This window comes from Fragaria vesca, linkage group LG6 (genome assembly GCF_000184155.1).
Source record: "Fragaria vesca subsp. vesca linkage group LG6, FraVesHawaii_1.0, whole genome shotgun sequence".
Taxonomy (NCBI): domain Eukaryota; kingdom Viridiplantae; phylum Streptophyta; class Magnoliopsida; order Rosales; family Rosaceae; genus Fragaria; species Fragaria vesca.
Genome location: NC_020496.1, coordinates 31,625,472 through 31,637,371, shown reverse-complemented (window position 1 = coordinate 31,637,371; position 11,900 = coordinate 31,625,472). Strand labels below are relative to the sequence as shown.

General features: G+C 38.9%; 2 protein-coding genes, 1 non-coding gene and 1 pseudogene across 4 annotated transcripts; 3 read left to right on the top strand and 1 right to left on the bottom strand.

Annotated features, from left to right (window-relative positions):
• Positions 1-436: 436 nt before the first annotated feature.
• On the top strand, positions 437-1,643 carry LOC101292334. The gene is made up of 5 exons (XM_004306079.1): positions 437-667; positions 741-827; positions 964-1,113; positions 1,236-1,436; positions 1,557-1,643. The coding sequence occupies exons 1-5, from the start codon at positions 437-439 to the stop codon at positions 1,641-1,643; spliced, it is 756 nt and encodes a 251-aa protein (XP_004306127.1).
• Positions 1,644-1,763: 120 nt separating this feature from the next.
• Positions 1,764-1,836, bottom strand: TRNAA-UGC. Its single transcript has one exon. It is a non-coding gene; the product is annotated as a tRNA-Ala (tRNA).
• A 507-nt stretch (positions 1,837-2,343) lies between these two features.
• LOC101292044 lies at positions 2,344-5,442 on the top strand (annotated as a pseudogene). Its single transcript, XR_185131.1, has 7 exons — positions 2,344-2,477; positions 2,637-2,757; positions 2,855-2,924; positions 4,029-4,177; positions 4,875-4,986; positions 5,066-5,154; positions 5,317-5,442. The product of XR_185131.1 is annotated as a probable ATP-dependent RNA helicase DDX47-like (transcript).
• An 899-nt stretch (positions 5,443-6,341) lies between these two features.
• Positions 6,342-11,822, top strand: LOC101291747 (putative disease resistance protein RGA3-like). Its single transcript, XM_004306078.1, has 4 exons — positions 6,342-7,469; positions 7,851-9,873; positions 10,115-10,271; positions 11,325-11,822. The coding sequence occupies exons 1-3, from the start codon at positions 6,342-6,344 to the stop codon at positions 10,123-10,125; spliced, it is 3,162 nt and encodes a 1,053-aa protein (XP_004306126.1). The 3' UTR covers positions 10,126-10,271; positions 11,325-11,822.
• Positions 11,823-11,900: the final 78 nt, after the last annotated feature.

Below are 11,900 nucleotides of genomic sequence, written 5' to 3'. Positions count from 1 at the left end.
TACAGATATATTATTTGCAGACTTCAGTAAATATTGGTTCTACTTGTAATGAACTTATCAAATTTAATCATACTCATAAACCAAGCATGGTTCAGCCGAAGGGGGACAACAAGGAATGTTGGTTAAGTGAACTAACTTACCAGAATTGGATCTGGGATTTTTGGAGTTCGAATCTTTGTGAATATAGATGAGTGTACGTAGTAGGGTTTGGCAGCACACATTGAGTTCCATGTGGTTAAGTTCAAATGCTGAATTTGAGCACGCAGCTGCATATGGTTAGGTGGCACTCACCTTTGAGGATGCTCAATTAGTGTCACATATGGTCAGGGATATGCCAGTTAACGAAAATGGTTTCTGTTTTACTTTGCTGCAAAACTGCGATATAAACATTAGTTAAGGCAGAAGAAATCCACATTTCATTTTAATCAACAGGGAAATGGTTGAGGCAATTGCGATACGCCAACACTTGCTCTTTCTTGATAGAGGTATGCATTTTTCCTCGGAAAACCTGAAGCTGATGCTGAAGAAGAAGCAGCAAGAAAGGCATTGCCATTATGTAAAGGCGCTATCCAACTTGAAGCAGCAGCCGGAGAAGGATTACCAGAAGAAGCCTTTAACCTTGCACCACAGTATCAGTACTGGTGCCCCACTTTATGAGTCCTCCAAGGTAATCCCTAAAATTTATATCTACAAGTTTCTTGAACATAAATGGTTAGTGATGCTACTTTGGTTTACTGCAGGCTTCATTTGATCAATATATGGTGGATGAACAAAGGGTTTTTAAAGCCCTTTTTCCAGGCATAAAGGGAAGCAAAAAACTTAACAAGGTGTGTTTATATCTATCTCATTCTAGAGTTTGATGGTACATGTCAAGTTCTTCCTTTCGTCATGTGCTTGTATTCGAATTTTTAGTTAGAGTGTTACTGTCAAGAAACTGTAGTGCTAATTACGTCACCTATGCAGAAAGAGTGGAGGATTCAAATGCCAACCATGCAGTTCTTGTTCATGTCTGTCTGCCTTGTAATATACATCAATTTTAGATACAAATCCAAAGGAAAAGACTACCCTCCTCATGTTCCTCATCACATCTCCAATGTCATTGAGCTTGAAGCTGTAAGCAACTAAGCATACACATTATGCAACTACATATTAGACCAAAAAGCTAACTTCCCTCCTCATGTTATAAATGATTTGATGTACTTAGTAGATCAGTTTACATGTTTTCTTTTTCATAGACAAGGTGGGAACTTGAGGGCCTTCCCGATAAGTACCGGCCGCGTGACTTTAGCATATCTGTTAAAGGAACCATATATCCTGATAGACAGCAAGGAAAACAAAGCAGGCTTAGAACACAGCTTGACGTAATCGTAAGCTTCATTGTTTCACCTCTGCCTGGTTGGGTTCCACACAGTGTTATGCATAGCCTTACAGAATCGGTTAGTCATTCGTTTCCAAACCACTGCATAAATATCTATCAATCTATGTATGTTTGATCTGCAAGACTGCAAGTAACCTTTTAAAGTCGATTGACATTGACTATTGTTTTCTATGATCAGCTGGTGAAGACAGTTATGGCGGATTCGACATCCAATGGCAGATTGCTTGAAGACTATGATGAATTCAAAACGAAGAATGTTGTTTAGTCCTTACTAAGTTACTACTCCATGAAAATTCCTTGTTCCAAAAGCTATCTCTTGATACATTGTATGGCAAGAATTGATTTATATGTAAAAAGAAGAAAGAAAAAAAAAGATGAACATAGTTGGAGATGCAGGGGATCGAACCCTGTACCTCTCGCATGCAAAGCGAGCGCTCTACCATTTGAGCTACATCCCCAATTTATCGATGATGCTGAAAATACATTACATGTAAGCGTAACACTCAACACAATGCAAATATTCCTCTTTGAACTAACTCTGTCCATGCTCGAGAAAAGACGGTCATGCATTGCTGGTTAAGGAAAAATCAGCAATCAGAAGTTCAGAACAAAGCATTATACGAAAGAGGAGGAAAGACATGAATTAACCTGGGCCTGGGGTTGGGACAATAGAAAGTTTGGACAAATTTAGTTTATACGCGGGAGAGAGAAGTACTGTGTATGATACAATCTTAATCATTCATAACTATTCATACGTAACTACTCGATGATGACATATTTGGGTATAAAAGAGAGAAGCCCCTGGCCCTAAAAACATACTGGGTCATAAGATCCAGAAACATTCATAAAACAAGGCCCAATTACACCTTGATTCAAAAGCATACAAGAAATTGTACCATACGGAGCGAGCCGCCAAACCCTACTAGTATCGGTTATCAGCAAATTCAGGCAAATGTTTATTGAGAATGGCGGCAGAGGAAGAAAATACGACGTCGTTTAAGAGTTTGGGGCTGTGCGATCAATTGGTGGAGGCCGTTGCTGAACTGCAATGGAAATCTCCTACCCCTATTCAAGCCGAGGTGATTCCTCCTGCCCTATTCAAGCCGAGGTGATTCCTCCTGCCCTCCAAGGTTGTTCACACTCTGTTTCGCATGTTTCTATATTATTTCTTTTTTCTTGACCACACGTGAAGATATACGCCTTGTACTAAAGATGCTCTCTTATTTATAGATATTTATGTGTTTCTCCTAATACAATGAGGGAAAGATTTGATCGCACTTTCCCAAACGGGTTCGGGTAAAACTGGTGCCCTTCCCATATTGCAATCTCTAATCATTTCTCCCGCACCCTTTCTTTGCTCTGGTTCTGTCCCCGACAAGGTTAGATACTTAAATGTTGACGGGAAGTTGTGAAATTAATTTGTTTCTTTAGATTCTTTTCAAAGAACAATGAAAAACTGACTTGCTCGAGCTGCAGGGAGCTTGCACTTCAGATTGTTCAGCAGTTCGAAGCTCTCAGGTCTGCGATTGGCCGCAAGACTGTAGCGGTGAGAATTTGGTGTTTATAGACTATGATTTGCTTTGCATTGTTGAATCATCATGTATTGTGTGTGTGTTTTAGTGCTTTTCTCAAGCAGTCATTGTCTATTGAACGTCTACACTCTCAGTTTGTGGCCCTTTGGATAGTTATATTGTGATTTTTCCTAGTTGATCTAAATGCGAAATCTGATTGGATCGTTGCATGCTTTTGATTCATATCAAGTGTCTAGATTAGTTGGATGCTTGATTCTTTGTTTGATTTCTCGAGGTTCAAACCACAAACTAATGAATTTTATGTATCAGCTTAATTCGTAAAGTTGTTTTGTAGAGTTCCAAGTTATATGACTTATATCAAGTAGAATTTTCTGGTTGTTTGGCAAACTTAGATACTTTGTGTACTGTAAAACCTATATATTGAACATGATTCTAAAGCTTCGATCAGAACCTTTTGGATCAAAGTTTTTCCAGTTTTGTTGTTTAATTAAAAGTCATTTATGTTGCATAGCTTCCTGACCTAATCCTTTCAGCTTGTTGGAGGAGTGAGTGAGGTGCATCAGTCCAACAATCTTGCAAAACTGCCGCATATTATTTTAAGTTTTTATTTTTCTAGCATCAAAGACTTGGTTTCCTGTTTGAACGTTTCCTGGAATATGACATGGGTTACTTGGGGCACCATGACTGGTGCTCCAACCTTGCATGGCTCAGGGCAGTTCCTCTTCCCCTTCGTGCCCTGCAGAACCACAAACGTATTGGATCATGTTTGCATTTCTCAAGTGTGTCTGACTATCTGTTTTTAAATAGTTTGTATTCCAGATATCAATATATTGGCTTGTGACTATGGAATGACTTCAATTGATTTTCTTAATTGTGTTGATTTTTTCTTATTGCGAAACACAAGTTGTATTTCACTATAGGTTGGCATCAAATCTCCGACATAGTTAAAGCTATGGATTGTCAGATTTTACTACAAGTCAGATATTTTTTTTTTGTGATTGTGTGTGTGTATGTATAACGCAATTTCGTGCAAATCAAAGATTTGCAGTTTTATTTTTTTTCACAGAGTTCCTGTCTTGTTGTTTACTGTAACATGATAATCGTCATTGTGCATATAGGGATGTTATCTCGTTTATCTTCGTACTCAGAAGTGCCAATGCACAGCTATCGTGTTCACTGAAAAATGCTCAAAAACACCCTTTTTGGCATGTATGCTTCAAACTCTTGGCATCAAGGCCATCGCGCCCTCCATGGTCAAATGAGCCAGGTAAATTACTGTTAGTAACTTGTAGTCTTGTGGCCTTGTGGGCATTGTTTTGAAGCATATATGTTTGTTTGGCTGGTATTCTGGAGCTCATCTAACCTTGTTATATGTGATAATCCTTCTGGCAGTCGGAAAGAAATGAAGCCTTAACTATGTTCAAAGCTGGACAGTATAACAAAACCTGCAAAAGCTGGACAGTATAACGTACTTGTTTGTACTAATTAATTTGGCAAGTAGAGGATTGGATATCACATCAGTGGATATGGTTATCAATTATAATGTGCCCGCGAGTCCTAAGTTAGACATACCTTGTTTGCTATTTGCGTCATATATAATTAGCCATTGTGAATTTGCATTTCGCAGCACCTATATTATACGAAGCCACTTCTAAGTTTGTCAAATTATAATGTTCTCTTTGTCACTCACTCACTACAAACTGTATTGCTCTTTCGTTGTTAATCTGGTGGATCATTTTCATTTGCTTCCAACTTCTGTACAGAGGTTCATTTTCACTCACTAGAACATGTTCTGTGCTATAAGTTTTCGTTTCTTATCTTCTTTCTTATCATAAACTGGTAGACTTATCTATTCACATAAAAAAGAAAGACGAAAAGGAAGATGAATTCTTATTATTTGTTTGGAATTCTGAAATTGTTTCCGCCTGGTGTGATCTCAATTGCTAACTGCTAGTGAGTCGCAGGATTATATACACCGAGTAGGAAGAACTGCTCGCGCTGGACGATCCGGTTTAGCAATCTCTCTAGTGAATCAATATGAATGTGGGAATTTGCAGAAGATAGAATCACTCATTGGTAAGCTAAAATCTACATGTTTACGTTGTCACTTAAAAGGAAAGTCTTCCAAATGCTTACAGTTTTGTTAAATGTCCAGGGAAAAAGTTACCAGAACATCGAGCCACAGTTGAAGAAGTCATGCAACTTAGTGAAAGTGTCAAAGAAGCCACAAGATTGGCGACCAAGGTAAAGTTCCCCTATGTTGGTTTACTTGTCATTATCAAGAATCATAGATTTCATGGGATAGATTTAGTGATTTACATTCTTTTTGGCTTGATTAATTAGCCTGTAATTATCAGTTTAATCATTGTTAGTTTAATCGTTGTTGCATATCATCTACATTTGCAGAAAATAAAAGAGAGTTGAAAGAAGAAGAGGAAGTGGGGAGGGGAGACGATGATGATGATGCGGAGGAAGATGTTCTCAAGTATTCAACTCACATGGATAGAAAGTCCTAGAAGCGCAAACGAAGGTACCAGTAAGATGAGAGATTGGCTCCAATTCAGCGAAATTCTGACACTTTGTTGAGTGAGCTGCTTCATTCAACTCTTCTATAGACATTACTTGACCTTTGTATCATCTTTCATACATAGCTCTTAGCTCTACTATTGTATTACCTTTCACACTTAGCGATAGGTAATTGTACTGCTATATATATCCTCCAGTTTGGAGAAGAATAAATCTGGGAATTATACCATAAACCTGTTCTTGACACACTGTTCTGACCCAATCACTTTCAGAGGTAAGCAAAAGTTTCTGCGGTGAATTTGTTCACAATAAATAAAGAGTTATAGCTACAGTTTAGTTTTAGTGGTATCACTGAAGCCTGAAGACACTGAAGTGAGCACTTTGTATGTCCTCGTGTCGCTGGTATTTTATGGATCTTTCCTGTTGGGTCGAAAATCAGCCATTTATACAGGAGTGAAAAAATGCCATTTACTGCAAGTGAAAACTAGAGTAGAGAGTATTATTACAGGGAGACTGAGAAGTCAATAATTATGGAAGTAAAGTCTTCGTCAAGGTCCTCCTCCAACAAACTTTCCTCAATTATTCTGTCCAGCAAAGTAAGATAACAGCCACACAGCCTCAGTCCTATCAAATGCAATTGTAGAACTCGATCACTATATGCTAAACGCACCGTTTTGGGGTCTAATTTGCTTCTTGTCTTGTTCAGGATTGACTGTGTGTGGTTGTAGCTGGTTAATTGTAACTACGGTTAGTAAGTTTTGTCTGCTTATGCTCAACTTAGGGTTCTGCTGCAATAAAGAGCCATCTTTGTATTCCAGCCGCATCAGTCAATATATCAGTTTTCTAGTCTTTCATTTCTTTGAGCTATTTTCTTCAAGTCTTGACCATCACAATCACCAGTGAAGATGGCAGCTGAATTTGTGCTCACTTTCGCTGCTGAGGGGATTCTGACCAAGGTGTCTTCACTTGCCGCTCAAGAACTCGCTCTTGCATCGGGGTTCAAGGCCGAACTGGAGAAGCTCGGAGAGTCCGTATCCAGCATTCAAGATTTCTTACGCGGCGCTGCGGAGAGACCAGATGATCAGGGCAAGGCAGTAGAGAAATGGGTCAAGAAACTTAAACAGGTAGCTGAAGATGCAGATGATATTTTGGATGATTTCAACTATGAACTTCTCCGGCGCAAAGTGGAGCTGCATAACCACATGAAGAGAAAGGTACTCAACTTCCTTTCTGCCTCCAATCCTCTTTTGTTTCGTCTCAAAATGGCGCATAAGATTAAGAAGATCAATAACTCCTTGGCGGTGCTCAAGAGTCAGGCAGCTTTCATCAACTTGGTTGCCAAAAAAGGATATTCAAGGCAACGACGGGATCGATTGCAAACTGATTCATTTTTTGAGGATGGTGAAAAAGTTGTTGGAAGGGAAGACGCTGTGACAAAGATAGTTACGACGTTGATCAGCTCCGACAATCAGCAGAAGAATCTTTCAGTTATGGCCATTGTGGGAATGGCTGGACTGGGGAAGACGACTCTGGCTAAATCAGTGTACAATGAACCTGCCATATGTACACACTTCGATAAAAGAATATGGGTGTGTGTGTCTAACACTTTTGAAGTGGATACGATTTTAAGTCAGCTGGTAGACACTGTAGTACCTGAAAAGGCTGGAATGAAATGCCAAAATGCAATTCTTGAAGTTCTGAGAAAGGAGCTAACAGGGAATAGATATGTTCTGGTGCTCGATGATGTTTGGAATAAAGAGAAGGAAAAGTGGGATAGCTTGATGAGTTGTTTGTCAAAGCTGAATTCTAATCCCGGAAGCTGCATTATCGTCACCACCCGTAGCACCGATGTGTCAACTATTGCTGAAACACTCCCCAGACCTGAGTTGAGAAATCTATCAGAGGAGGAATGTTGGTCCATTATAAAGCAAAGAGCTTTAAATTTAGACGAAAATGGTTCAATTGATGCAGAACTAGAAAGAATTGGGAGGGAGATTGCTGAGAAGTGTGGAGGGGTACCCTTGGTTGCAAAGGTACTAAATTTCATATGATATCAAGTTATTAACGAAAATTCCACTTGTTTCTTTTCGTTGAGAACACGATATATTACATATATATTTGCTTTGTAGTTTTTATTTGGATGCATCTCACTTGAAATTATAATACAAGATAGCTCTAACTCATATTGAAAGCAGTTCCAACATTTGATCAAGAGGCCTTAGCGTTCAGTAGAGAATATTTCTGTTTCTGAAATAATATACAAGGCAACGGATGTGGACACAGGAAAAAGAAACAGAAGCCAAATAGAAAAAGTTAGAAATATAAGAATATGATTTTAATCTCATAACCATTTTAACGTTTGACTTAATTTGTGTCTTAACCTTATATCTAAACTCTTGTGTCTTATACTACAGGTTTTGGGAAGCCTACTGCGCTCAAGAGCTAGTACAGTTGCTGAATGGTCGTCAATTCTAGACAATAGATTATGGGAACTACCTGAAGGGGAGGACAGGATCATGAAGGTATTGAAGTTGAGTTTTGATAATCTGGAGCCATCGCCATTGAAACAATGTTTTGCATATTGCTCAATGTTGAGAAAAGATTTCGAAATTGAAAGAGATAATTTGATCCAGCTTTGGATGGCTCAAGGATTACTCCAGACTTCAACTGTCGAAAATCATCATGAGATGGAGGAAACTGGCAAAGAATATTTTAACATTCTACTAAACAATTCCTTAATTCAAGAGGTAATTGAAGGAGGCACTATTACGAAGTACACAATGCACGATCTTGTGCATGATCTTGCAGAAAAAGTGTCTGAAAGTGAGCGCTTGACACAGGAGTTGAATGATGATGTTCGACATGTTGCACGTAGTCGACCTCCTTCAACACTAGAAAACATGTCAGAAGTAACTGTTGGGAGATTGCGCTCACTATTTTCAAATGACCAGGTCCCAGAGATCATTTTCTCCAAGTTCAAAGCAATGCGGGTCTTAAGTTTAGATACAGCAGTTATGAAAGAGTTGCCAAATTCATTTTGCAAGCTGAAGCACTTGAGATATCTAGACCTCTCAGATACAGGAATCACAGCACTTCCCAAGTCAATTGGCAAGCTCTATAACCTTCAAACATTGCGAATGCTGCGGAATTGGCATCTGAACAAGCTTCCAAGGGAGATGCAAAACTTGATCAACTTGAGGCATCTCGTCCTAATTGACTTTTGCAAATGTGGAGAACTCCCGATACTAGGCCATCTACCGTTCCTTAGAGATGTGGAGATACGTGGTATGCATAACCTAAAACGCTTTGGAAGTGAAATTTATGGTTATGACCTTGTTTACGAGGCTACGCGAGAGAAGGAGACGATAGTCTTATTTCCAGCACTAAAAACATTAAGCATTAGGGGGTGCGATGAGCTAATTGAATGGATGGAAGCACCCACAACGACGACGACAAAAGTAGAGGTGTTCCCTTGCTTGGAGAAGTTGAAGGTCGAATATTGTCCAAGTATTGGGTTCATTCCAATTCCCCACGGCATGGCATCCCTCCGCGAACTGCGGGTTGGCAGCTGTGATGCATTATCTAGTATTGGCCAACTCGATCATTGCACCTCTCTACAGGAATTGAAGATTTACAGCTGTAATGCATTATCTAGTATTGGCCAACTCGATCATTGCACCTCTCTACAGGAATTAGAGATTAACAGCTGTAATGCATTATCTAGTATTGGCCAACTCGATCATTGCACCTCTCTACAGGAATTGGAGATTAAATGGTGTAATGCATTATCTAGTATTGGCCAACTCGATCATTGCACCTCTCTACAGGAACTGTGGATTGACAGCTGTGATGCATTATCTAGTATTGGCCTAACATCCTCACAGGGCCTTCCATCTCTCCGGGAATTGATTATTCAACGCTGTGATGGATTATCAGCCCTACCGAGCGGGATTGAAAACTGCACCTCTCTTGAGCTACTATGTGTATTCGAATGCAACGGTCTACAATCTCTTCCAGATTTCCGCAGTTTCACATCCCTCCGTGACTTGCAGTTAGGTTCTTTCTGGGAGGACCTCGACTCTTTCCCTGATTTTCAAGTTCCATCCCAACAACTTGTCTCATTAGAGTTGTACGGGTGGCCTAAGCTCAAGTCTCTTCCTCAACAAGTTCAACACTTGACTTCGCTTACGAGGTTGGATATAAGTTCTTTCAAAGGAGTGGAGACTTTACCAGAGTGGCTGGGCAACCTTGCATCTCTCATGGACCTGAGAATTTCGAATTGTGAGAATCTCAAGTATCTACCTTCTCTCGAAGCAATGCAACGCCTCACCAAATTACAGTGTCTAGAAGTTATTGGTTGTCCACTTCTAGAGGAAAGATGCACCAAGGACAGCGGCGAAGAATGGCCCAAGATTTCTCACATTCCATGTATCGAAAGTAAGTAAGCTTCTCTCTGACTTTTCTTTTTCTTTGTTTGGTCTGAAAGGTTTTCTACTTTGTTTGTATACGCTTATTTATGGCTCCACTACTATTGTGATTACTACTTAATTGTGTTGTTTTTTCTTAAAAAGTCTTCTCAAGTGTGTCTAAAATATAATAGAAATGGTCTGGTTACCTCTCTTTCTTTCTTTTTTTTCTTATACTCGGAATTGACAATTGAGCTTTTTCTTATATTCAGTTGATTATTGAAGATTTGAAGCCATGCAATGCCTCAGTGAAGTACCCACGTTTTGATGGACATGGCTTTCATGTTTCAAGAGAAAGATGTACAATACCTGGCTTTGTGGGAGTCTCGTGTTGAGCAAATTTAATCACTTCTCCTCTCTAAAAGTCGAGTAAGCCTTCTCTTTACCATGAATGATTTGGTACTTTCATATAAAGTTTCATATCATGTCATAAAGTATCTAACAGTATCATATAGATTAATCCTTCTGACTTCAAAACAATCATAAACTGTACGAACACTAAAACAATAGGCAAGCTTGAAAACAGATCATTTCGTAATGATATACATACCTGAAAACAATTTCTTCTGCAAATCTCTGTCTGAGGATCCACAGAATGGTGGGCATTGAGATTACTAAGGTGTTAGGAGAATACGGGGACCCTGGACATATTTATAGCGATCCTAATACTAAAGCAATTAGGTCCTCCTCTTTATTCTGTATCAATGTAATTTCACCTAGAAGTTAGGTAAGTTTCCCATTACGAATAAAAAATTCTCATAGTTTCAGGACAAAAATTTTAATGAAATCTTGAGCACTTCATTCATAAGTAACCATATGCATATTGTTAGGATCATAATGTGAATGCAAGTCCAATTTTTCATTATTTCAAAATAAATTAATCATCATCTTACACTTAAACAGCTTTCCAATTGTTCACTTTTGGTTTTGCTTTAGTAGCTAGAGAAATTTATGCAACCCTAATGTTCACACAGTAAGTAGTAATTCTAATTGCATAAAGAACATGGAGGACAATTGAGGTCATGGTTATAAATTTTCTGGATGTAGCTAGTATGGATTTGTTAGATTTGGAAAAGCTGTGTGAAGCATTTACAAAATGTAAAGAACTAGGAGGACGATTAAGCTCAGTTAGATGTTTATGGTTCCAAAGTCAGGGAATACATGCGCTTGAGGAGTATTTGACGTTGCAGTTGCACATGATTATTTACATCTAAGTCTAAGAACAAGTACAACAAGTTCTTGAAATCATTGTATACCACGACTTCTGGCCTCTTCCCTTCCAGTGTTCCTCTTTGATTACATTTAACAAGTTTTCAAATGCACTGTTCTTTTAGTTTCTGATCTATAGGGTATTTACTTGCTGCATTTTTTTCTTGATGGATGGCTTTATTGTTTTGTCATAATTTGTAATTTTTTCAACAGGCTCTATTCTGTGCTCAAATGGAAGAACAAGTAGTCCAACTGATACGCACTAGGTGTGCAAACTGCGTTTGCTATCAGCTGCTGCTGGAACAGACTTCTGTTACACTTCTCAGTTGTGCACTCTCTTGGTGTTTCTCATGGGGATGCTTCAACTATAATGAATGGAGCACATAAGGTTTGCAGTTAGGTACTGTGGGCTTGTTTGGGAACTACCCAAGTATGATTAGTAGCGTATTGCAAGCCTCATGATTAGTAGCGTATTGCAAGCCTCATGGTGGTTCCATATTTATAAGATTCCTTTTGGTGGTATGATCTTGTTGTGAATTATGGTAGAGATGTAGAGGAATTTTCACTGAAAGATCGAAAGCTTGTGAGCTTTGGGTGTAATTGGCGTTTTTCCGTTTTGGGTGTAAGCAGATGATGAATGTACAAGCGTGATGATTAGCTTTGGTTCTATTTTACATTCAATTCTCTGCTAAGAAGCAAGAATGCAAATGAATTGGAGAAATTCTTAACAAGTAAAAAGGATGTTGTCACTTGTAATCGAAAAAGCTAATCATCACGCTTGTACATTCT